This window comes from Drosophila nasuta, chromosome 3 (genome assembly GCF_023558535.2).
Source record: "Drosophila nasuta strain 15112-1781.00 chromosome 3, ASM2355853v1, whole genome shotgun sequence".
Lineage (NCBI taxonomy): Eukaryota > Metazoa > Arthropoda > Insecta > Diptera > Drosophilidae > Drosophila > Drosophila nasuta.
The window spans coordinates 35,820,373-35,843,655 of NC_083457.1; the positions used below are offsets into that span (position 1 = coordinate 35,820,373).

Consider the following 23,283-nt stretch of genomic DNA (forward strand, 5'->3'; position numbering starts at 1 on the left):
ATAAAAATAACGGTATTTTTAAAAAGTATGCCACTAACTCATTTAAAAAACGTACACAATATTAAAAGAAAATTTAACATAATCGCATTAATTGACTGCAAGAAATCATCGATGCCTGCCATCAACGTACCTTAAATATCGATATGTCCACCTCTATCTGTGTACCGCTCAACCAAATGGTAACCAAACTTGCAGTTGTATTTTTAATGATAAACCCAGATTTATCCATTTGTCAAATTTATTTTTATTAAAAGTAAAAAAAAATCAAAGATAAGGAAGGCACTAAAGTTCATTATTTTTTTTTCAACCTCTCCAGAAGGTTCATGATACGCTCCTGATTGCTAGCAATAAGCTGCTGATTGATGGCCATTCGCTCTTGGTTGCGAATTAGGATCTTTTGAGTTTCTATAAAAGAATTCGCGATTGACTCCAGAATTGTAGTTTTCTTGACAGCCTCTTGACTTATAACTTTCAAATAATAGCTACTGTCCTCTAGTAATTCAGTTGTTCTGTCAATTTCGTTACCAACTTTAATTTTCTTTGGAGCTGGTTCATCGTATTGCTCACAATCATCGGGCTCATGATTACTAATTGATTCAGCTGTTAGCGAGCCTGTCGCAAATATTTCAGCGTTCCATTCTTCCTCCTCGTGAGCGAAGTCAAGAGAGTCATCACTCTTGAGAACTATAAGAAAATATTTGGATTAATATTGGAAATCCAATATATGTGTAAACCGTTTGCTTACAGATGCTTTCTTGTGTTATTTCGTCGGTGTCCAAATCATGGTTTATTACCTTCGATTGTGCTAAAATTTTTGCAATTTTCTTGTAATGTACCCAAGATGATGAACCTTCCAAATCGACTTGATTTTTTTCTATGCTAGAAATAAATAGCAAATTTGTAAAATGCGTTTATAATAAATATCATATAAAACATACTCAAATCTTTTACGCAATGACTCAATCTTCTTTTTCACTTCCAAATTATTTATGTCAATATTATATTCTTTAAATTTCTCCACGATCGCAGCGTAGACTTGTGTGTTCTTTCCTGGAGCAAGTAACTCATGATTTTTCTGCGCCCACATGGTAATCATGACATCCTCCAGTTCGCTTGTCCAACGTCTGCGCTTCTTTCGAACATCCACTTGAAGAACAAATTTAACTTTTGAATATAGGAAATTTTTTGAACGAGACGAAATTCTTACTTGCGTGCTTCTTTTGGAAATGCCTCTATTCTAGCTGTTTTAACGGTATACACCACTCCACTGATTTAGTCACGAATACAGAAACTTATTACTCTACCCGAATTAAACAAAACGGTTAGGTGTTTATAAAATAGAGACAAAGTTTCTGCGGCTGCCTTAAGGCACTGAAGCTGCAGTCGGCTACTAGAGATGTGAAGAGCAATAGAAAGTCGAGTTTTTTCAATTATCTCTATCGGAAATTTATCGACTTTAACTGTTTGCATTTAAAATAATAATCCAAAAGTTGAAAATAAAAGCAAAAGATGCAAAAAATTAAATAAACTGTGTAAAATCAACTTTTCACAGTAAATATTGCTGAGAAATGAATCAATATAAAAGGTAATTAAAACGATATAGCAAAACACTGCTGATAAATCGATAATAGATTTATCGCCACTCTTTTCGATATTCCCTCCGATTGAATTGTTATCATTTCATTCCATTTTCAGTTCCAATTCCCTGTCCAATCCAATCCGTTTTATGTTGCACTTGCATCTGCTTTCTTAATTAAAACAAAATTGAATTAAGCGTCAACATTAAAATGTCCAATAACAACACGGACACTGGTGACACAACCATATTGGCCACCACAAGCGCCACTGTGCAGGATTACTCAACGAATCCTAGCGATGGCGACGGCGATACGTCGTTGGAGCCGCGCGAGTCGCTGGTAAGTTGTTGTTGCCTAAGTAGCAGACCCCCTTTAGACTTTGTCTAATCTAATAATCTGTCTACAAAAAAAACATATTCAAGATAACCACAGCTGTAAGCTTTCTACAAAATACCAAAGTGCGACACACGACGCTCATCCAAAAGCAGCAGTTTCTGCGGTCCAAAGGTCTAACAGCTCACGAAATACAATTGGCCTGCGAGCGCGCCGGCGTCTTTAGCCAAGATCCCAATAATCCCAATACCGTTATCAACATTGGCTCTCAGTTGGCGGTGGTGCCACAACAAACGGCCTTGGGGCGACTGCGTGAACTGCTGCACACAACAGCGTTGTTCAGCGGTCTCGTCTATGGCATCTACTTGTTCTGGCGGGTAACTATTAAACTCAACTGCACATTATCATAATTTCCTATCTTTTACTTACCTTTGCTCTTTATTATCAGAAATATATAGCACCATTTTTGTTTGGCAAACCGAAGAAAAAGCCGGTCGAGAAAGCACTCGAGGACATCGACAGGAAGGTGGAAACCACCAGCACAACACTCAATAAGGAAATCACAATGGTCAAGGACATGATTACGTTGCAGCAAAAGGAACAGACGCAGCACATGAATCGTGAATTCAGCAACTTTCGCAGTGATCTGGATGCGATTAAAGGCTTGCTATTGAATCGCAAGCAATTCGCATCGCCGGTGGCATCAATGACACTGCCCACAATTCCTGCCTGGCAATTGGCCAGCTCCCCGCATCGCCATCGCCATAGTAACAACAGCCAGTCGGACAATGACAATGATAAAGTTGATGACGCCGGCTCCGGATCGGGTTCATCTGAAACCGAAGTGGTTACCAAGAACAGTGATTCTAGCTTGGAGATCATGTAAAAAATAAGAGAAGAAAGCAATCTAAATGGAAGCTATTTTGTAAATTGAATTGATTTAATTTAGACGGTTTTTGCGTTTTGCGATTCAGCATTTCTTATGTGTTTAATAATATAGTCCACGGCTAATCCATATCCATAAACGCTACCAAAAAAAAGATAACACGAAATACACTCACACGTATACACGAATATATAAATACCTATATAAATATACATAAATATAATGATAATAATAAAAGCAGGTTTTGAATAATTGAATTGAAAGAAACTTTAATTAGGCGATTTGTTTTGTTAATCTATGCGACAAGAGCACCGGGAATTTTTATTTAATCAAAAGAAAAAACAAATTTGAAATAAATGTGGAGGGTAAAGGGGTGTTGTGGTGGGGGCGACGTGAAAGATTATCTTAGTTTACATTTGTTTTCAACTTATGATAAGGATTTTCATTACTTTTGTCTAAATTGCCGAATTTTGTGTTTGTGCTTACGATTTTTTTTTTGTATAATTTTCTTTACTTTCGCTACATTTCTATTAAATTGGCTAAATTCCCATTAAATTTGATTAGGATTAGGGTAGACACGATGGCATCCACATTTGGATTCAATTGTGACAAAGACCCGTTTAAAGGTTTATGTTCATTGTGCGGTGCGTTAATATTAATTAAATTTGTTTTCCTCTTGTTTAGACCCTTAGCTTTCTATTAGCTTTTTTTCAGCTTATTGTTTTTTTTTTTATTACAAATTTGGTTCTCTGCGCGATCCGTTCATATTGTAAGTTGTTGCTTCGACTACTTAAGATAAATGTGTTTTTATCGTTTTGTACACGCGATAAATTAGTTTTGCTTTAAGTAATAATCCTAAAATATACGATTTATAGTCTCACAAAAGATTGTTGGGGGCTTATTACATACATACATATTGTATTTATATTAATTATTTATAAAATTTAGGGTGCTGCACAGAATAAACAATTCAAGGAAATTGTTCTTCAGTGCCAGTGCTATATTCTGTTTCATCTTCGTGTGTATTGTGTTGAAAGATTGGAAAACAATTCTCGTATGTGTGTTTGTATTTTGTATTTTCGTTATAAGTGGAACCCTTTTTTCCTACCCATACTAAGTATGCACATCAACTTGTAAACTGTAGGGTAGCATTGCCAAAGAATTAACAACAGCCAGGCCGTAGTTATCAGCTATCATATACAGTATATATAAATTGTTAATTGATAAAAAAAACATATGTACAATTATTTAAACTTTGTAACCATTACGCAGAATATTTCAAGAGGGTGATTTAACACACTCGTGATAATGTGTTAAATCGAATATATGTATAAACGCTAAATGAAAAGGAAACACAACAGTGGTGCACAGCTTAGCTTAGTCGAAAGTGAAAATAGACAATAGCTAGAGTTTACGTTTAGTTTACAAGTGAAAATCCATCCAATCTAAACAGCTGAATTGATGACTGCTGTGCTATTTATGCTGGTTGTACCACCAAAGGCCGATGCTGCTGCCGACGACGTGCTCGCTGCCGTTGCCGTAATGCTGACAGCCGCTGCGGCTGCTGTTGTGCCACCATCCGGATAACCTCCCGAGGCTGGGGCCGGCGACAGCGACATGGTCGATGACGATGGCGATGAGCAATCGCTTTGCACACTCATTGTAGGCGAGGCGGCAACCAAATTACTGCTGCTACTCGTATTGCTGATGGTCAGCGGAAATTGCGATGGCGTGCCGGTTGGAGTGTGTGGCGAGAGTGGTGTTAACACGGAAGACGTGGATAACGTCGGACTGCCAATGCCGCTCGTTGTGCTGCTGATCGATAATGATGGTGCTGTTGTTATGCTATTGCTGTTGCAACTGTTGCTATTCGCTGTTGTCGACGTGGCAGGCGTTGTGTTGGCTGTCGATAGTTGTGTGGCTGTTGCAGTTGTAGCTGTTGTTGCCGGCGGCGATTGTTGCTGCTGATTCGTATTGGTGCCAGCAGCAGCTGCTGCTGCGGCGGCACGTTCGCGCTCGCGATCACGTTGCGGCCGGAAAGCTTCGCGCAACGCTTCGACACGATTCTCGTTGGGTCCCCAGCGCGCATATCCAGCGCTATTCTGCAGCCAAACGACTTGAGTGCCCTGCATGCATTTGATCAGCACCTCGGATCTGTGAAAGGTAAGAAAATTAGCAAGAACTAAAGAGAATGAGTATATCTACTCACTTTTGCATCATGTGCTGATAGCCATGTCGGTACTCGTGTGCCATGCCCAGCACCACCATGGAGCGTCGCTTGTACATGCTCTCCTCCAGCTTGGCGATGCTCTTCCACTCCGGCAGAAAGACAATAAAGCTGCAAAGTCACTTGATTACAAATATGCTTGCGACAAATAAGTTTAACGCATCTTACCTAAGTGGTTCCATGGAATCTGTGAGCAGTTTATCCACATGCAACAGGCACGCCTCGATGAGCTCCTCGCAGTGCGGCGGATTCACTTGGAACGAACCGGAAACGGGCTTAAAGTCGAGAAATGGGCTGCAAAAGAATTTATATTAATAACGATCAGAAATTTTTAACTGCAACCGAACTTACCCCCTGGAACCAAAGTAGGCATCCGTGTCGGCAAACGCCGAGCAATATTGCCGAAAATAGGAATTGAAGGGCGATGCAAAGCACTCGAAGCTCACACCAAAATGCCGATGCAGACATTCAAAAACTGGCACTGGCAACGCCGCCTGCGTCAACTCTGCCTCCTGCGACGAGTTCAGCGCATTGCCCAAGAACGTTTGATAGCGCTTAAGCAGACACCACACGCGACCGATGAACAGATCGAACTTCTTGTCGTCGAAGCAGTTGTGACGATAGAGCTGCTCCAGCTTCTGCAGATAGGTGAGGTTTATGTACTGTGCATCCGGTTGATTGATCGTTGCGGGCGTATATTTGATAATCATGTGATCGCGATCCTGTAGATATTCAATGGCCGGCATGCGTGGCGAGGGCACCGCAAACTGTATGGGATAGCACCAGACCTTCTTCAGATGCGGTGGCGGCGGCGGTGGCGTTGGCTCCGGTATGCCATGTTCTTTCAGCAGCTGCAGATGACGTTCTCGTATTTTACGCGCATGCTCCGCTGACAGATGATAGATCTTGATGCACAAGGTTTCCACTGAACTCTTTACGGTCTCCACCAAATGCGGTTCGCACTGTCGTTTTAAATGCGCCAAACGATCCTGGAAATCTTCGTAACTGGCGCCCACAGTGCGACGCAACCATTGAAACGTATCCTCTACATTCCATTTGACCACCTTCTTGGACTCGGCGGGTGCCGATCTCGACTCGATGATTTGCTTGGCCGCCTCGGCGTATCGTGACAATTGTTTGCGTGCATCGCCGGTAAACTTGGGCTTGACTATCTTGATTGGTATGTCGGCCATGATCTCGCGATACATGGAACTGGAAATTTCTGGCAGGCAGCTGCTGGGCAACAATGGATCGCAACCGGTATCGATCACTTTGCGCTCCATGAGCCATCGATTGAAGGAGTCGCGCGGCGCCTTGATGTTCTCCCGGCGCATGCACAAATCTTCGTAGGTTTTTAGCAGCTTCATGCTGAAGGCAGCGCGTAGAGCTTCAATCTCGGGATGCGGCTGTGGTAGCAACGTTGGGGGTCGCTCCACAATCACTGCATTCGTGCAAACTTCCAGATCCCAGGGACCAGCGAGCACAAACTTTTTCATCGGCGGACCACCATGTGGCCCACCCATGTGATGCTGCTGTTGCTGCAGCTGCTGATGATGCGGGTGTATGTGCATGTCATCCGATGGACGCCGCTTCAGATGATGATGTTGATGTTGCTGCTGGTGCGGCGTCATGGGCGTGGGTCCAACCCCCACTCCACTGCCGCCGGCATGGCAAATGCCCAGCGGATCGGTCAACGGATCGAAAGGCCGCGCACCCGGCATTTCCCACAGCGATTCACCTGTCACCTTGTTCCAGTAGTAGGGCCGATTCTCGCGTTTCGACCAGAACTTGCGCCAACCTTGGTTCACAAGCTCAGCGGTCAATTCCTCGCCATATCCACCGGGTCCCAGCGTGGGCGGACCTTGCGGTGTATGCGCCATGGCCTCAAGCGTAGGCGGCGCATGATGTGTCTTGGTAGGCGTCGATGGCGACGAGCAGCTGGCCACGGGTGAGCTGCCAGCGCTCATCATGTGACCATCGCCCGAACCAGAGGCCGATGACGTTGCCGTTGGAGATGGCGTCATGTTGTTGGAGGCGCTGGCTGTCAGCTGATCCCAGGCACTTTGGGCACTCGTGCTGGGCTGCATCATGGGACTGACGGTGCCCGTGGAGGCGATCACCGAAGGCGATGATGGCACCTGCAGCCCAGCACCCAGATTGTGCATGTTACTGCTGTTGTTATTAGCTGCCATTTGAGCTCTGCAAGAAGAAAGCAGTTAGAAGGGATCACTAGGTGAATAAGTATTCACGAGTTATAATTATCACATACACAATTTAAACTGGCCCTATACGTTTACATGAGAACTAATAGTAATGAGAATACACAGTTAAAACCATGGTATTTTGTTTTGTGTTATTATTAACTTTGAAAGTTATACACTAAAAACCTAATGATAAATTTTCAAGCTACAAACGGTTTTTTTAAACAGTAGACTTTCCTCTTTATAGCTTCGCATCAACTGATAACACCCTGTGCTACCCTTTTGGATAGCGGGTATAAACAAAACACACTTGATTGTAGACACAACACGCACTTGTCATCAGCATATTAACATCGATTTGTTTACGTTTTGCCACTGCGTGAGAGAGGGAGCGAGCGAGTATAAAACTGACGGGCGAGAGCGCGCGCGCGAACAAAAGAGATAGAGAGGCAAGCAAGTCTAGCAGGCAAGCAGTAAAATACTTCGGTTCCAGCTTAACGGCGACTAGTCGGCAAGAAACACTCAGCGAAGCAGCAACGCAAGCCGGAGAGTACGCGCAAGTGGTCGCTAAAAGAAGGATCGTGCGATGAGTGTGACGCACACACTTGGTTGTATACAAGCGTATTAAATATGTCGTTATTACTGAGACATACTTCACAAATTATTCTCCCCCCTTTCCACCACAGACCCACCTTGCATTTCTAAGTTTGCCGCGTAAAGCTTTTCACTCTCTCTATCTCTCTCTGAGAGCGGCGCGCATGTGTGTTGTGTGTTTATGAGAGAGCAGTAAGCGAGTGAGAGCACGACGAATGAGAAATCAAAACAAATTGCAAAAGAATAGAGATTTTCTGCCTGCCTGCTTGTGTATATGTTTTGACGAGCGTGTACCTAGCGTATGCGCACCGCACAAAATCAAAATATACAAAAATATTTGCAGGCACACTTTGTTGTTGCTGCAATTGACACACACACGCACACGCGAGATTGCATTACATGCTATAAACATTTCCAACTATACAATTAGAAACAAAAAAAACAATCACACACTAACAACACTTAATAGCTGCTCTGTCTGATGTGGTTTCATCGTGTCGACGTCATGCACACAAAAATAATGGCGCGCTTTTTACATCCAAAACACACACAGACCTCTGGTGCTAAAAACATAATTTTTTATAAATTAAACATTGGACTTTTGTTGTTTGCTATTTTTTGCGGGGGCGGCGCAACGTAACATTTTGGCGCGCGGGCATTAGCAGTGTGGCATTAGTTTTGTGTTGCTTATATTGTATTTATAAACAACATTGTGAGTGCACCGAAAATTTCTCTACACTTTCTTTTCAACCACATCAATATAATCTACGCCTTGCTGCTGCTTGCTTGATGTATGTGGTCATAATATTGAACGCGCTTAAAATGCCACTAAACTCACCTATTTTCAACTATCCTATTATACAAAACACGCACTACGTGTTTTCAAACATTTATAACGCTCGTACGTAATTATTTGATACGATTTATTTATGTTTTATAAATAAATTTCTGAAAAACTCGTCTTCCAGAAGTACTTCACCAGCTAAGTGTGACCAATCGCCGCAATTGTTTGCCATAGTGGCGGAAGAACACGCACCGATAAGCGCAAAAACATATCGAAACCTTAATTTACATAAATATGCCTTTACATAGTTAAATTAATTATTTTAATAATTAAATAGCCAAAATTACCCACTTCAGCTTACATGAAGTCCATAAATGAAGAAGAATTGAGCAAAAAATATAATTAATCGATAAAGTCAATTCACTGTCAGTTGGAAATATACCATTATAATACCAGCAACAAACAGGTGCAGATAAATATTTATATACACACAATTCTGGTATCTACGAGATACTATTGCGCTCTGTATGCTGACTGAATTTTATTCATTCTGGATGGAGGTCGTGGAATGTTGTTTGTTTACCAACAGTAGTATTTACATATACATATATATTTGTAACTAATTTGTTGCCTGCAATTTAAGGCAAATTTCAACGCTAATTGTGAGATCTGGCTTAAATCTGTTAATCAAGCGTAACAAATTCAGTTTTTTCGCTTTTGAATTATTTGATTCCAACTCGTATAAAGTAGACAGATTCACCAGTAAGCTCTCATTCAATGATTTCTGTGGATTCAGATTGATTGCACGTTCATACAAGTTGATGGCATCCTTCAGTTTTCCAGCGTACAGCAAACAAACACCCATATTGTTCAATATCATTGTATTGCCCGAATCTAAATGCAGCGCCTTTTGAAATATTAGATAAGCCTCTGGAAAGTCATTTTTGGCCACTGCAATTAGGCCCTTGTCCACCAAATCACGTAAATCCGGAGTGGAATTGCTATAGACAGGGAGAGGATATTAATTATGTGTTATTGGCATAGATAACTTTACTTACATTTCGCGCAATCGTCGCGAGACGGCAAACTTTTGCTCTGCCCCAAAAATATCACCAATTTGCAGATAGATGCGTCCCCACGCCGAATACAACGAGCGCTGCTCCTCTTTGCTAAGACTAGAGCGCGACAGTAGCATGCCGCCCATTATATCATCAATCATGCTGAATTTCTTCATCTACACAAAAAAAACCATAAATTAACAATATAAATACGTTAGCTATGTTAAGGTCTACTCACCATTAAAGCACAGTTGATTATCGATTGCAAGACTCGCTCGGCGCGTCGCTGCCAAAACTCCGCAGCAGTTGCTTGCTTCAATCCTTCATAATGCTGTTTAATCTCATTGCTAATCACATGCAACTCGGAGAGCTGATCCAAGGCCAAATGCGGCTTTCCGAGATAAATAGGTAGCTCTGCAAGCAGCAAACGAAAGGAAAAGCACGCAATGGATCCTTGTTTGCCATTATACATCTCAGGATAGAACTCGTAGAACACATCTGGTCCATTTAGTTGCCCAAAAGGTTCCGCCTCTGCTTGCAGCAGATCATACTCGTCCAGCTTGGCCAGCAATGCAAGACGTGTGAACCATAGTTGCAAGGAGTGAGGTGAATGCTTCGCTGGTTGTCCAGCTCGTCCATAACCCTGACCATAAATGGTCAACAGTCGTCCAGTCAGATTGACGGCAGCGCGAAAGCAGCCAGCATTGATGAGCGTGCGTATGCCGCGTTCATCCTGTGTAACATTCTCCACGCCCAGGATTTGACGTTGCTGCAATTCTGCTTCACCCAGCTGTTGAGTGACTGCAATACTGATGGGATCAGGCTAAAAGAGTTGAACTATTAGCATTTGCAATTGATTTCTCATTATTTTATACCCGCTAGCTATACAAAAGAAAAGTGTAGTAACTCAGGGACTTTAAATGAAATGAAGTCATAAGAAGCTAGTTAATAATCGGTCAAATTAGTGGAACAATTGATTTTTTACATGTTCTAAAGCAGGGGTGCTCAAATTCGTCTTATGGCAGTGCGTCTACTAACACAGACACAAGAAAACGTGTACATATGTAGCGGCGCTTTTGTGTTGAGGCGCAGCTATGCACTGAGAGAAATTACGATTGTATTTTGTGTTTACATCCAGAACTACGAAGCATATTACGCATTTTAATAAATCAAAAGCCAACGCAGACAGAAGAATAAGTTCCAGTGCATGTGTTCGAGGAAAAAACAAAAACAAAATACATTGCGGTCAGCGAAGCGTGACGACGGAAAGAGATGTAAAGGAGAAACAAGCAAAATTGTTTTTGTTTCGCATGCAAATCGAAGCCCATATGCACGGTGCTTATGGGCGCACTACCCATAAGCACAGAGCATCTACAAAAACAAAAGTGCACTCAGTGTATAGGCGTTGAGCACCCCTGTTCTAAAGAATAGTTATCGGGTATATCAGCTTGTAGTGTGTAATTACCAAATCGTTGGCTATGTGTATGCCTGGCATTACGAGGTGTGTTGAAAGGCCACCCGCTTCATTTGGTGTCGGCACCTGCCACAGATTTCTAACGTCGTCGCTCACTTTGATGGGCTCCTCGGCTTCAGCTGTTTCCACATACTCGGGCGGTTGGAATGTGCCCGTAAATGTGGTGGCCAACATATTGCTGCTGCTGATACTGCTGCTGGGTTTGTCGGCTGGCTGCTGCCCCTCTTTGGCTTTAGGTTTGCTAGTTGTCAGCTCATCAAAGAAACTGGGCGGATCGTTGGCGAAATATTCGCTTAAGCGTCCGTTTGAGTTGTTTGTCATCCCGTGTTTTCAATGTGTGATAGAGATGGAGGAACATCGATTGCACTATCTATCGATGTCACAATGTCTTCCAAATATCGATTCTTAAAGTCAAGCATCGATGTGACCAATTATGGTCACACTTGTTTATTGTATTTGCACCTGTCGATAATCTACAGCACCCCCATCCCAATATCGATTTGCTAGCAACTTGCTAAGGTCACACTCCCAACGGTTGTTATACTAATTTGTATAAAATAAATTTTAAATTACAATCCAATTATGTATAACACTTGTAGTAACGCTGCTGCTCTTGCCACTTGTATTGTAATATAACTTATATTATGCAAGGTGCACCACTTTACCCATCATATATAATCAACAGCTTTGCATTGATATAAGCAACAAGTGTTGCTCTACCATAAAAAATGTATATGCAATTCTAAACGTTTTAAGTTCAAATATTACATTTTTCTTTCTAATTTTATTTATTGCAATTGCATTAAGGTTACCATATAATACAAATTGAAATTTAAGGTTAAGCTTAATCTAGAAACATATCGCCATTTGATGACCACAAATTTAACATTAAAATTGTATTTACAAAATCAGCGCCTGCGCATTACAGATTTGTAGAGCGCCTTCTCACTCTTGTGCGCTCTCTCGTTCATGCTCTCTCTCTCTGTCTTCACTGACCATTGAAAATGGTCTCGGGATAATAGCTGGGGGCGTTGAACATGCGCGGGAACCCGTTGGCATCCAATTGACCCACAGGCAGCATAATATCACTGAAATAAGTGAAACGAAAAAAATAAGTACATATGGATGTATGTATATGTGGGTAAGTGTGTATGTGTTAGTGAGTGTATGCAATTTGACGCCTGTAAATGATCAAACACAGCGGGGCGTGCGGCAACAACTGAGGGGCAAGGCACATGCTACACGCATGCGCTCGGGTTTTAGTTTTGGGCATCACAGCAGAGCACGTTAGCAACGTTGGCGATCAGCAGAGCTCGAAAGAGCTCTATAAATATGCATAGGACCGTGGCACAAGGAGCTGCAAAATTGGACATAAAACACGCTCAAGTGCTTTTTAGAATAAATAGCACCGGACCGCACTGAGTTGGGAATGGAAGCGAGAATAGGAATGGAACCGGGGTCTGAAAATTGGTCTGTTGGTAGTCTCAATGAATGGCCAGCGTATGGTTAGGGAGTGTTAAGGCAAGCAGACGCAAGTGTTTTACGGTCACTTAAATGAAATTCTTTTTTTTATGCCAATTCGAAAACAATTGATTTTTGTTCGTTGCACACTCTCAAGCGTTGAATGAAATGTTTTACGAGTTATGTGGAAAACATATTGTAATTAGTTTTTGGGCGACATATTTCTAGCATTTGACCCTAAAATGCACTTTAATGCTAAAGTGGCGTTTGAAATTTTTAGAAATTATTAGGAATGTAGTTACAGTTATGTGTAACAAAGTTCTAGCTTTAAAATTGTATTTGTGGGGAAATTCCAAAACAAACTTCAGTAACGTGTTGCAAAATTTGTCTTTGCACCTGCTCCATTAGTAACTGATCTAATTTCAAACAACGAAAATACAGAAAGGGTTAAGACGTTATGTGGAACTTACGGTCTTTGCTGCGGAGTGCGATCCCTTTGTCTGCGATTTTTGAACCAATTCGAGACCTGCGTCAGTGTCAGGCCAGTCTTCTTGGCTAGCGTCTTCTTCTCGTCTGGCGTGGGATAGCGATTAGTTAGATAGCAATCCTTGAGCGCATTACGTGACTTTTCCTTAAAGCAATACACTGTTTCCTCGCCATCCCAAATAGTCTTTGGCAGCGGATACTTTTTCCGCAAGCGATACTTGTCCACGGCACCCAAAGGACGACCGCGCACCTTTTCCGCCTCCTTGTAGTGGGCCTTGAACCACAGACTCTGCAGATCCACATGGTATTTTATGGAGAAGCAATGCGTCTCCAACAGACTATAGAGCTCGTGAAACTGTCCCAGATTGTAGGCAACCATGGCACGAGCCCGCAACACACTCTCATTGGTTTTGAAGAATTCGCTGGGTGGAAGGCTGCACAGAAAGTTGGTCAGCTTCTCGATGTCGCCCTTTTGCTGCAGTGCCTCGCACATGCATTGAATCTAATTTTAAGAGATTCGATTAATCAATAGAGTTGGGTTTAATCGGAAGTTGGGAAGTTGATTTACCTGATCTGTGGAGAACTGCAGCATCTTGGCATCGATGGGAAAACTGCCCACGGCGGACATGTTGTGTGCTGCAGTTAGATTGGAGATCAAATGGCCACCACTTGATGCTCCACTGCCACTCAGTCCAACTGGGTTGCGTTGTAATCCCGCACAGAGTGCATCCGTTTTTGTATTGCCATTGAGATCGCCCAGTGCGCCGTTGCCATTCTCAAAAATAATACTGTTCAGCGAGGGATAATGTGTGGGCGTGGTCGATGCTGTGGGCGGCGGCGATTTGTCATAGTCGTTGGTTATGTCCTGGAAACGTCGCTCAATCAGATCCTTTTCTGTGGTCTCGTAGGGCGCAAATTTGTCTAGCTGCAAAACCGTTTTACAGGAAATATTTCCGCGATAACCTGAAAAGAGAAAAGAAAAGAATTGTAATTCAAGAACTTTCGCAAATTTTTCTGATTTATTTTCATCATTTCTCAATTTTGATTTATTATCAAACTTGTCATATTTAACGAAAGTTAATGTAATATACTATAATGATTAAATTGATATTAATTGATATTATTTCAATAATTCAATATTGAATTATGATTTTAGTGTTTTTAATGAATTCGTAATCGAAATTGTTTTTTTTTTAAGAAGAACAAAAGAATATGAATTGAATAACTATAAAAAAAATAAAAAAAAGTGTATGATTAAAATGATAATACGGAAACTGATGAAAACTATGTTTTGGGTATTGTATTCTAATTCTGGAAATTTGTTTATGATTTCTAGTTTTAATTTATGTAGCACGTGTGAACTGAACTTTATACTTTTAGCTTTTATTTTATCGAGTGTTTATGTTTCTTCGGACCTTAACGAAAATCGACGCAATAAAATTCGCGCTCTCACGTGCTACTTTGGAGCTCAGCAAAATTTAAGTGCTTGATCACCCCTTTCCACCCATCACTCCCCCTCGAGTTCCTTAAGAACTACCCCCCAGCTCAGTTACCTCCCCGCGTCAGTCGAAAATGCATGTGACTAATCAAATTCTGCACATGAGCAACGCTTTGCTTCATTGGTGTCTTTCGACACCTCAGACCTCAGACAGAGGGCATAATAATAATAATACATATCATATTGACCAGAAAGAGACATGAAGCAAATTGTATATACAAAGACATGCGATACATTCATTTTTACATACTACATACATAAAAATAATACATATACATATGTATATACGATATTGCTATGCGATTACATGCATAATAAATTGTTCTTGGGTAGAAAGTACACCAAAGTTTCCACTTATTTTTACTCCGAACTTTCATAATGTTTTACAGAACTTTGATTACTTGCAGAAAATGAGCAATTTCATTCATAGTTTAATTGAAGTTTCCATCAAAGTCGCGTTGTGAAGTCTCTAGATTCTTTATTTTATTTTATTCTTCTAGTTTCAAATTACTTGCACTGAGAGAAAATTCTGAAACTTTATTAAATTGATAGCTTTCGAAAAGTAATTGTAAAATTAGATAGTATTAAACGAAAAGATAGTACTATGGGATTTAACATAAACTTCAGCAGTACTAAATAAAATTAAGCAATAGTAACTGGTAATCTTAGTGAATTATTAAGTTTTTTGATAATCTGATCCTTGGGAATTTAAAAAGGAGAATATTTTATTTAAGCAATTAATACATAATACTAATTTAAATTCACATTCTAATTGTTTTAAATTATTGTACACAATTTGCCATACTTGTTTCATTGTCACAAATTTGTTCAGCTCATTTGAGCGTCTCAAAAATGTGTAATCTTCAGCAAAAAATGCATTAAAACATCACACAATAGTTTGCAAGGCTTTAATTGTTTATGCAGCGCCTCATTGACGCCTGTTTCATGTAATTTAATATTCCCATTTTTACATATAAGTGATTGTATCTGCTGTATCTGTGTAATTTGGCTATAACTGATAAGACTTTTGGCTTACCAGCATTTGGCAGAAATAACGAGCCATAGGCCATAGGAGAACTGATGTTATCGTGTTGCACGGCCGAATGATCCGATGAAGTGCCGCCGGAACTGGTCGAGTCTAAATCCCCATTGATCGACACGGATAAATTAGTGCTATCCATATTTTTGTCAAACATAATTTGTTGCACAAAACGAACGAACTATTCACTTTTTCTAATATTTTTGTTTTTCAGTTTTGCACACGCGAATCGTTGAAATTTTCCATTCAAACATAAGAGATTATTAACGGTTGAGATAGATATTAAAATTTAAAATAATATTTTGTTGAGCACTGTTCGGTTGGCGGCAACTCGAACTCGACGCTTTCGCTTTTCAAACACAACTGCAAGTGGCAAAAAAGAGAGCAACGATAGCAGCAGCAGCGAAGACGAATGACGAATGCGAACTGCATTCAAGGCTGACTCCCTGCTTGTGGCCTGAAACGTTTTGGAAGTGGAACGGTGCCTGCTGCTCACTGCTGCTGCGCAAGTGTGTGCCAGTGCGTCTGTGTGTGCGTTAGCCTGCTAATTAGGGGTTGTTTATTCGCATTGACTGGTCCTGTTTGCAAGTGGGCGTTGCCTAGTCCAGCCGCAGCGCCATTTTGAATTGCCAATGAGAAAAGACAGACCAGCATACACACACATGTAGAGGTGAGCATATGTTATCTAACATTTAGCATAAACGCCGTTGTCGTCGTCGTTGACATGACCTCATTGAATCGCTTGTGCGAGTATCTAATGAATGCCGTGTGCAATTCGTAGAATTTACATCAAATTTCTGCGGCATTGCTTAATGCCAGTTTTTGGTTTGAGTTTTGCATATGAAATCAGACTTTAAAGTCACCCAAAAACTGGCTGCAATACGATGCCCAGCCACCACAGTTGTCTCTAGCTCTCGCATAAAAGGGCGCAATGCAAAAAGAAGTGGAAATGGTTGGAGAAAAATCGTTTGTAGCTGCTGCTACTCTGCTTGTCATCTAATGGCATCAAATTTCAATTACAGAATGTTTCGCTCATTCACAGTGCGCCACTTCAGTTATCTGTATTTGTGTGTGTGTATGCGTGTGATCAAATAGTGACATGACAAAGGTGACAACAGCAGCAAATCCACAAAAAAGGCTAAACAATGGCTGCCCCGGCAACAACAGCAACAGCAGCAGTAGCAGCAGCATTTTATAGCTGTTTGTTGTTGAAAAGATTTCAATTTAGGCATTAAATTAGGAGGGTTGACAAAAATTCGTCACACTACCAAAAAAAAGTAGAAGAAATCCGTGTGCATGGTCACACGCATTTACACAAGGGACCCTGTCGATTTGTCACACCATCATCAACAGCTCGCGATCAATTTGAAGAGGGGAGAGAGAGAGCTGTCACTTCGACAGCGCCACAGGTGCAATTCGGAATAGTTATCGATAAACGATTCACACAGGAGCTTAACAGCAGGCAGCTTTTGCTGCAGTGCAACCCTAGAAATGGGTGTTGCTGGTGTGTTTGCCCTCTAATTGACCGCAACAAGCAACGGCTTGTAATCGCATTAGGCTAATTTTATTTGTACCTTATTTGATTAATACAATCACGTGTCAGGACTTTGCTGCCAAGCAATAATACTTTTCGTAGCATCGTCGCAAGCTCAACGACGGACGCGCTTTCATTCCCACACTATCATGTTGTGCTGAGCTTTGCAGATTTTTCCCTGAGTTTCGGTGTCCGATTCAACATAATGCCAGGGCTATATGTTATGCCAGGGCAGCGAATGCAGCCGCACTCAAGTAAAAGTGCATTTGGGTAAGAATCGAGGATGTTTGTTGCAATATTTGGTGATGCAATTTTTGTGCTTATACGTAGTTTCTAACAACTTGAAAGCTGCCGACTGCTATGATCGACTATGAGATACCCAGTTTTAACGGTATAAAACTTATTATTTAATATATATTTTCAGTTTATATATTAATAAATTTGAGTATTAGAAAAGTGATCTTATGTGATCTATGTAAGACCATAAAATGTATAATTGTAAATAAAGAAAACTATTAAAATCCCAAATAATAATTATTATTGATATGAGATTGCAATACAAAGAACAAGATTAATCAGAATAGCGTCCCAAAAACTAATTTGCTTTCTATTCCTATTCAAATTATTAAAAAGTTCAAGTGATTTTATGTGTACAAAATTTATTTCTACTCTTGATAAACTAAACTACTATGGTGATAAATTATCAATACTCTCGGTTATGTATAATTGTATATGGTTCCTATTGGTTGCTAAAGATATATACTTTATACCCTTTTCCCTATATTTGTATATACCGGGTATAAAATGATACTAGCCAATGACATAATACAATGTATTATAATACGAAAAGTATTTCAATATCTGTTTCCGTTTCTGTAATCCATATTGCTCTGCTCATTTCGGTTATGCAGATGATATTGGAAAACGCTTAGTCATAACTTCTTATGTAACCAATGTCTATTGTCATCTTTGTCAAATGTGCGCAAATTGCTTAACTTCTTGCTAAGGATGCCTGGAGTTTTTCAGAAAGAATAACCTGTACAGTAATCCCTGTCTAATAGCCCAGAAAATAGAGCAACCAAAATATACCACAAACCCACCAAACAGCTTAACAGCTGTAATCCCAAAATTCTGAACAAAACGTCTGCAAAGTGTTTGGGTCTCCTACACAGAGTCTTTTACTCAGTCTCGACTCCCATTCATGCTGCAGTCTGATCCCTTCTGCTCTTTATCCGCTTGTCGATCGCACAATAATGGGCAAACTGCAGATTTTCTATTGTGTGTAGGATAGTTAGGAGAGTGTTCTTCGATTGCGTCTATGAAAGGAACATGATTTTCGCACCTTGTTGTCAATTGTTCAATAGAAATTATTGGGAATTAGAAACTTATGTTAATGGATAATATATGAAGTTGTATTTATGGCGTTTAAAGCTGAAACATGCTGATTAATATAAATATAAATTACATCACTAAATGGTGAATACAGAAAAAACTTATATTTATTATTAAATCCATTCAAAATAAAAATCTAAAATTGATACTTTAGAAATATAACAAAAAATATAAATAAGAACGAGGGCCAAAATTATTTTTAGTTTTTTCAATAGAAATTTTCATTGGAAATTAGAAACTGATGTCAATGGAACATGCATTTTGATGTTGAACAAAGAAAAAGAGTGAAAAAAGAAGCTAAACTCGAGACCAATTAATAACATTCAGTCTTGTGGTACTAATTAGTTACGGAAATCAATCAATACACACGATTTTCCAGCATTAATTTCGAACATATGCTAGGAAAAACTTTTCACAGCTAATTGGATGTACGCGCCAAAAAATACAAGGGGTTGTAGCTCTCGTTGTGGGTGTCGTTGCCGTTCTCAATGAATGCACGACTGTAAAACGATCCCAAGTCTTTGAAACAATCTCATTAATTCCCATTAATGTAGACCTCGTCTTGCCTTGGTGTCCACTTACCTAAATAACAAATAAAAACTTACTAGTATATCCAAACAAAAAACAAACTTACTATAACAACTATTTGTATACATTGGTTGCTTCAATTGTTTTTCTAGTATTCCAACGCGTTTAGTTCTTTTTTATCAGAGGTGAGATAGGGTTACTATTTTTTTTTTATCTGATTGCTACTTTGCCAAGAATTTCATTGTGAATATTTGACCAACAGGAAATAGAGCAACGCATCTATTGATTAGAATCAGAATGCAGATTTCTTAAATTGATTTTGATCTCAAAAATTCTTAGTAAATTTACGAATTTTCCAAGAATAGATTCAAGCAAAATTCACAATGAATTTCTTTTGGAGTGGGCAAAAAGAGTAAATTTTGTATGTAGCTATACACTGCATATTTTATAAAAATTCATTTGTACCGATTAGGGAAAAATTCATTTTAAACGAAGAAAGAATAAAGAGTAAAGAGAACTTGCAATATTATTTATTAATTTATATTCTAGATTTATAAAGTGTTAATACATTTATTTAATACGATTAAAATTTCAATTACTTTCTGTGTTATTATTCAACAGTTTTATGTATAAACCATTTATTATATACATACATATGTTATATTTATTAGTATTACAATTATTACATATTCTATGCTAATTTTCATGATTCGTTTTAAATGTTTATTGTATATGTTTTCCAATTAAGCAAACCAAATGTGGTAAACTGGTTTTTGAACGTCTATATTAGAACAAATTGTGAATTATTAAGCATATCAGAAAATTCTCCTGGGATACAATTAGTCGCTTTAAAACAATCACGATAGCTGTTGTAGTTGGGCATATGTTGCGTTCCCCGATCCCCGTCACCCGTTGTGGATGCAGCCGCAAAATGAGCAAATAAATCATAAATGTTTCATTCAACGTAATTGAGCGCAGTTCTCGCTGAGTAACGCACCCTTAAAGTTTGCCCGGGATATTCATTGTACCCAGAGTCCAGGTCGTTATGGCTACGAACAGGAGGAGAGCAAACAATGTAACCCGATCCTCTTGCCATATACCCAAACATGCGTAAGATTGTGTCGCAGCAGCAGCAGCAACAGCAAGGTAATCCTCTCCTGTTGTCTGCTCCGAGAGCAGCTTGTTTTGCTGGCTCCGCCTACCGACAAGGGGTGTGAAACAAAGTGGAATGAAACAAACGATTTTCCATTTAAAAACAAACTCAGAACAATTGAAACAATTTGAAACTAAAACATGGTATTAATAGTATCACACATCCTTGGCCAGACGTCGCACACTCCGATAGTTGACATTGATCAAACGAATACTGCCTCCCAAGATCGCCAGCGGCTTGATGAAGTTACTCAAAGTGTCCGCCACGGGTTCCAGAATATCGCGCAACGAACACATAATATTATATAGAAAAATCATTGGCGGCTGCAGGAAACCATTGAAGGCCACCGTCAAAGCTGGTTTGACCAAATAATCGGATGTCATGTGCAGCAGTCCAACGAGAAGACTGTTGACCAAAGAGTACAGTACAAAGCGATAGCATTGGAGCACAAAGGCCACCACAAAGGCGACGCCAATGTGCAGCAGGCCAAAGAACTCCGCCCAAAAATGTGTGGCATATGTTGTCGCCCGATCCGCCAGTACAATGGAATTAATCTTGGGATGTGTGTCCGTCGTACTCAGATAATCCGCACAGCCATGCTCAAAAGGATAGATGCCAATGCAAGTGTGACGTGTTGCTGCCTTTACATTCCACTTGGGTGATGGCAAATCATCAATAATGTTGCGCGCATGCTGCGGTTGACATTTACACATGTTGTCCAGCGAGGCGACTAAGCGATCGAGGAAGCCAGGCCGTTGTACAGGCTGCTCTTGCCTCGTCTGGTGTCCTTTCGCTCTGCTCGTCCGCTTTCTTGGCGGTGGCACCGTAAATCGAGCTCGCTTGACACGCGTATAGCGTTGGAACTCGATGCGATTGGGACGAATCATTGGCTGCTGTGGCTCTGCATGCATCTCGTAAAGCACCTGGGAGGGACTGGACTGAACCGTTGTGGTGGTATCGCCCTGTGCTTCGTTGTCCAACATATTGTACTGGGATTTGGGGTCTTTGAACAGTTCGGTTTCCGTTGAGCTGTTTAATTGGGGTAGCAATTTCCTTAGAGGCGACTGCAGTTTAGCTGTGACACCCACATGATGTACCTCAACCTCAATTAACTGCGATTCCGAATGAGGCGAACTAAACTCCCCAAGCTCGGACATTCCCCAGTGCTATTAATGCTTGCTTATGACATTCAGAGCGGCGCCAAAGCGATTATTCTCATTTCAAATATATTATCGATAATATTGAATAATCGATAAATTGTGTAGGTTATCAAAAGGTCATAGCTATTTGATATAAATTGAATTTGTTACAAAGAGCATTTATAGAGCAAACCATACGACACAACTAAATTTAATACTTCACTTTACTTTTAATAATTGATTTAGAACATTATAATATAAAGAAGAATAGAAAAATAATATACCACTGATTTAAGAGTAATTATACCACAAAGTGTATATTTGCAATTTGCCTATCGATTTTTTTATCGCGCTACACGGAGCTTTTTAGCGAAGCAAAAAGGAGAGAAAGAAAGAAATATCAGTTGTTCCGGCATTTTGTGTCTGACTGGCAGTCAAAACTCTAACAGTAAATATAATTTAGTGGCTTTCACTTTGGTAAAATATAATTTAGCAGCATTAAAAACAAAAAAAAGCAAACAATAAAACGCCTAAATGTTTTCATCGGTGTGGCGAAGCGTTGAAACGCAATTGACTTCGTACTATTTTCGAGGTTCGTCCAAATTTGTAGTGCAGCAGAAGAAAAGCGGCATTATTGGAGCCCAACTTCTTCTGTCTGGTTGTCATCATCGTCGTCATCGTCATACTTCTGGTGCTGGTGCTGGATCTTCTGCTAAGCGCTTTCTGGGTGTCCAAGTCTGTTGCGTCAATTGTAATTGATTCATGTACTTAATAAGTGTTTTAATCTAATCTCCACTCTTTCCCTTTCTATTTGTCTGTTTGTTTGCCTTGCATGTTTTGTGTCGTTTTTCTAATTCATATTTAATACACTCACCTTCTGCTCTTTCCGCATAGTACAAAAGTTGCGCACAGTCGGCTTCAGAGGCATGCATAGTACTTTGGAGGATGTGAAGCTCAATGGCTTCGATGTCAAAATTCTGCCTGCTCTGCAGGATAATTACATGTACTTGATTGTGGATAATAAGACACGCGAAGCTGCTGTTGTTGATCCCGTTGATCCCGATTTGGTTATCAAGACGGTGCAGGCAGAGAATCTGAAGTTGAACAAGGTGCTGACCACACATCATCATTGGGATCATGCTGGTGGCAATGAAAAGCTGGTGAAGCTCTGGTCTGGCGGCGAACTGGATGTTTATGGCGGTGATGATCGCATTGGTGCCATGAACAATAAGGTGCGCCAAAACGACACCTTCAATATTGGCGAACTGAATGTGCGCTGCCTATCGACACCTTGTCACACTACTGGTCACATTTGCTATCATGTAACAGTGCCCGGTGAACCCAATACGGGCGCCGTCTTTACCGGCGACACACTGTTCCAAGGCGGCTGCGGACGGTTCTTTGAAGGCACCGCCGAGGAAATGTACGCTGCCCTGTGCGAGAAGTTGTCCGGTTTGCCCGATGAGACTAAAGTCTTTTGTGGCCATGAGTATACACTGCAAAACATGAGCTTTGCTCGCCATGTTGAGCCAGACAGCGTCATTATCCAGAATCGCATTGAGTGGGCCAAATTGAAGCGCGCCTCCAAAGATCCCACCGTACCATCGACAATTGCTGAAGAGAAATCGTGGAATCCATTTATGCGCGTTAATGAAGCCGTGGTAAAGAAACATGCGGGCACTGAGGAGGAATCTGGTGTGGCCACCATGGGCGTGTTACGCAAGGAGAAGGATACTTTTAAGGCTTAATGATTTAAGCATAAATAAATTGTGATTATTGGTGAAAGCTTAGCAAAACTTTCTTTAATGGCGCCAAAAGTGGTATGGTTATCGTTATCGATATTGGTTTTCGCATCTACAAGGGGAAAAGCAATGCTGTGAAAAAACTTCATTTTATTGTTTTTATATTGTGGAATTCAA

The 23,283-nt window shown here is 40.4% G+C and overlaps 7 protein-coding genes across 10 annotated transcripts; 2 read left to right on the forward strand and 5 right to left on the reverse strand.

Annotated features, from left to right (window-relative positions):
• Window positions 1-236: 236 nt before the first annotated feature.
• LOC132788440 (uncharacterized) lies at window positions 237-1,550 on the reverse strand. The gene is made up of 4 exons (XM_060795868.1): window positions 1,208-1,550; window positions 939-1,146; window positions 746-879; window positions 237-684 (listed from the first exon to the last, which is right to left on the reverse strand). Coding segments are annotated over exons 1-4 (735 nt in total). The 5' UTR covers window positions 1,209-1,550; the 3' UTR covers window positions 237-292.
• Window positions 1,551-1,695: 145 nt separating this feature from the next.
• Window positions 1,696-3,050, forward strand: LOC132788439 (peroxisomal membrane protein PEX14). The gene is made up of 3 exons (XM_060795867.1): window positions 1,696-1,916; window positions 2,000-2,287; window positions 2,359-3,050. Exons 1-3 carry the CDS (start codon window positions 1,788-1,790, stop codon window positions 2,794-2,796), a joined length of 855 nt encoding a protein of 284 aa, XP_060651850.1. The 5' UTR covers window positions 1,696-1,787; the 3' UTR covers window positions 2,797-3,050.
• A 207-nt stretch (window positions 3,051-3,257) lies between these two features.
• Window positions 3,258-8,806, reverse strand: LOC132788436 (mRNA (2'-O-methyladenosine-N(6)-)-methyltransferase). Its single transcript, XM_060795863.1, has 5 exons — window positions 8,657-8,806; window positions 5,375-7,222; window positions 5,192-5,317; window positions 5,006-5,134; window positions 3,258-4,950 (listed from the first exon to the last, which is right to left on the reverse strand). The coding sequence occupies exons 2-5, from the start codon at window positions 7,213-7,215 to the stop codon at window positions 4,242-4,244; spliced, it is 2,805 nt and encodes a 934-aa protein (XP_060651846.1). The 5' UTR covers window positions 7,216-7,222; window positions 8,657-8,806; the 3' UTR covers window positions 3,258-4,241.
• Window positions 8,807-9,077: 271 nt separating this feature from the next.
• LOC132788437 (trafficking protein particle complex subunit 12) lies at window positions 9,078-11,484 on the reverse strand. The gene is made up of 4 exons (XM_060795864.1): window positions 11,126-11,484; window positions 9,899-10,483; window positions 9,661-9,836; window positions 9,078-9,603 (listed from the first exon to the last, which is right to left on the reverse strand). Exons 1-4 carry the CDS (start codon window positions 11,453-11,455, stop codon window positions 9,222-9,224), a joined length of 1,473 nt encoding a protein of 490 aa, XP_060651847.1. The 5' UTR covers window positions 11,456-11,484; the 3' UTR covers window positions 9,078-9,221.
• A 452-nt stretch (window positions 11,485-11,936) lies between these two features.
• On the reverse strand, window positions 11,937-16,004 carry LOC132788438 (homeobox protein SIX3). Its single transcript, XM_060795866.1, has 4 exons — window positions 15,616-16,004; window positions 13,650-14,044; window positions 13,066-13,583; window positions 11,937-12,222 (listed from the first exon to the last, which is right to left on the reverse strand). The coding sequence occupies exons 1-4, from the start codon at window positions 15,773-15,775 to the stop codon at window positions 12,123-12,125; spliced, it is 1,173 nt and encodes a 390-aa protein (XP_060651849.1). The 5' UTR covers window positions 15,776-16,004; the 3' UTR covers window positions 11,937-12,122.
• A 3,781-nt stretch (window positions 16,005-19,785) lies between these two features.
• LOC132792808 (uncharacterized) lies at window positions 19,786-21,685 on the reverse strand. The gene has a single exon (XM_060802301.1). The coding sequence runs from the start codon at window positions 21,380-21,382 to the stop codon at window positions 20,381-20,383; it is 1,002 nt and encodes a 333-aa protein (XP_060658284.1). The 5' UTR covers window positions 21,383-21,685; the 3' UTR covers window positions 19,786-20,380.
• LOC132792803 (hydroxyacylglutathione hydrolase, mitochondrial) lies at window positions 21,671-23,154 on the forward strand. Of its 4 annotated transcripts, none has more exons than XM_060802295.1 (2): window positions 21,671-21,812; window positions 22,259-23,154. In XM_060802295.1, exon 2 carries the CDS (start codon window positions 22,291-22,293, stop codon window positions 23,110-23,112), a length of 822 nt encoding a protein of 273 aa, XP_060658278.1. In that variant the 5' UTR covers window positions 21,671-21,812; window positions 22,259-22,290; the 3' UTR covers window positions 23,113-23,154. The 4 variants fall into 4 exon arrangements, with proteins under 4 accessions (XP_060658278.1, XP_060658276.1, XP_060658277.1 ...); XM_060802293.1 differs by having other exon boundaries at window positions 21,763-22,115; XM_060802294.1 differs by having other exon boundaries at window positions 21,765-21,956.
• Window positions 23,155-23,283: the final 129 nt, after the last annotated feature.

Excerpts from the sequence above, each read along its gene's own strand:
- LOC132792808 (XM_060802301.1), bottom strand. The coding sequence starts at position 21,382 with ATGTCCGAGCTTGGGGAGTTTAGTTCGCCTCATTCGGAATCGCAGTTA.
- LOC132788438 (XM_060795866.1), bottom strand. The coding sequence starts at position 15,775 with ATGTTTGACAAAAATATGGATAGCACTAATTTATCCGTGTCGATCAAT. Across the intron at positions 14,045-15,615 it reads GTTATTTCTGCCAAATGCTG|GTTATCGCGGAAATATTTCC; the intron begins GTAAGCCAAAAG and ends TTCTCTTTTCAG. Across the intron at positions 13,584-13,649 it reads TGCAGTTCTCCACAGATCAG|ATTCAATGCATGTGCGAGGC; the intron begins GTAAATCAACTT and ends TCTTAAAATTAG.
- LOC132788437 (XM_060795864.1), bottom strand. The coding sequence starts at position 11,455 with ATGACAAACAACTCAAACGGACGCTTAAGCGAATATTTCGCCAACGAT. Across the intron at positions 10,484-11,125 it reads TACACATAGCCAACGATTTG|CCTGATCCCATCAGTATTGC; the intron begins GTAATTACACAC and ends CAACTCTTTTAG. Across the intron at positions 9,604-9,660 it reads TCGCGACGATTGCGCGAAAT|CAATTCCACTCCGGATTTAC; the intron begins GTAAGTAAAGTT and ends CCCTGTCTATAG.
- LOC132788439 (XM_060795867.1), top strand. The coding sequence starts at position 1,788 with ATGTCCAATAACAACACGGACACTGGTGACACAACCATATTGGCCACC. Across the intron at positions 1,917-1,999 it reads TGGAGCCGCGCGAGTCGCTG|ATAACCACAGCTGTAAGCTT; the intron begins GTAAGTTGTTGT and ends AACATATTCAAG. Across the intron at positions 2,288-2,358 it reads GCATCTACTTGTTCTGGCGG|AAATATATAGCACCATTTTT; the intron begins GTAACTATTAAA and ends CTTTATTATCAG.
- LOC132788440 (XM_060795868.1), bottom strand. Across the intron at positions 880-938 it reads TCATTGCGTAAAAGATTTGA|CATAGAAAAAAATCAAGTCG; the intron begins GTATGTTTTATA and ends ATTTATTTCTAG. Across the intron at positions 685-745 it reads AATAACACAAGAAAGCATCT|TTCTCAAGAGTGATGACTCT; the intron begins GTAAGCAAACGG and ends ATTTTCTTATAG.
- LOC132788436 (XM_060795863.1), bottom strand. The coding sequence starts at position 7,215 with ATGGCAGCTAATAACAACAGCAGTAACATGCACAATCTGGGTGCTGGG. Across the intron at positions 5,318-5,374 it reads GCCTACTTTGGTTCCAGGGG|CCCATTTCTCGACTTTAAGC; the intron begins GTAAGTTCGGTT and ends ATTCTTTTGCAG. Across the intron at positions 5,135-5,191 it reads GATTCCATGGAACCACTTAG|CTTTATTGTCTTTCTGCCGG; the intron begins GTAAGATGCGTT and ends GTGACTTTGCAG.
- LOC132792803 (XM_060802293.1), top strand. The coding sequence starts at position 21,899 with ATGTTTTCATCGGTGTGGCGAAGCGTTGAAACGCAATTGACTTCGTAC. Across the intron at positions 22,116-22,258 it reads CCAAGTCTGTTGCGTCAATT|TACAAAAGTTGCGCACAGTC; the intron begins GTAATTGATTCA and ends CTTTCCGCATAG.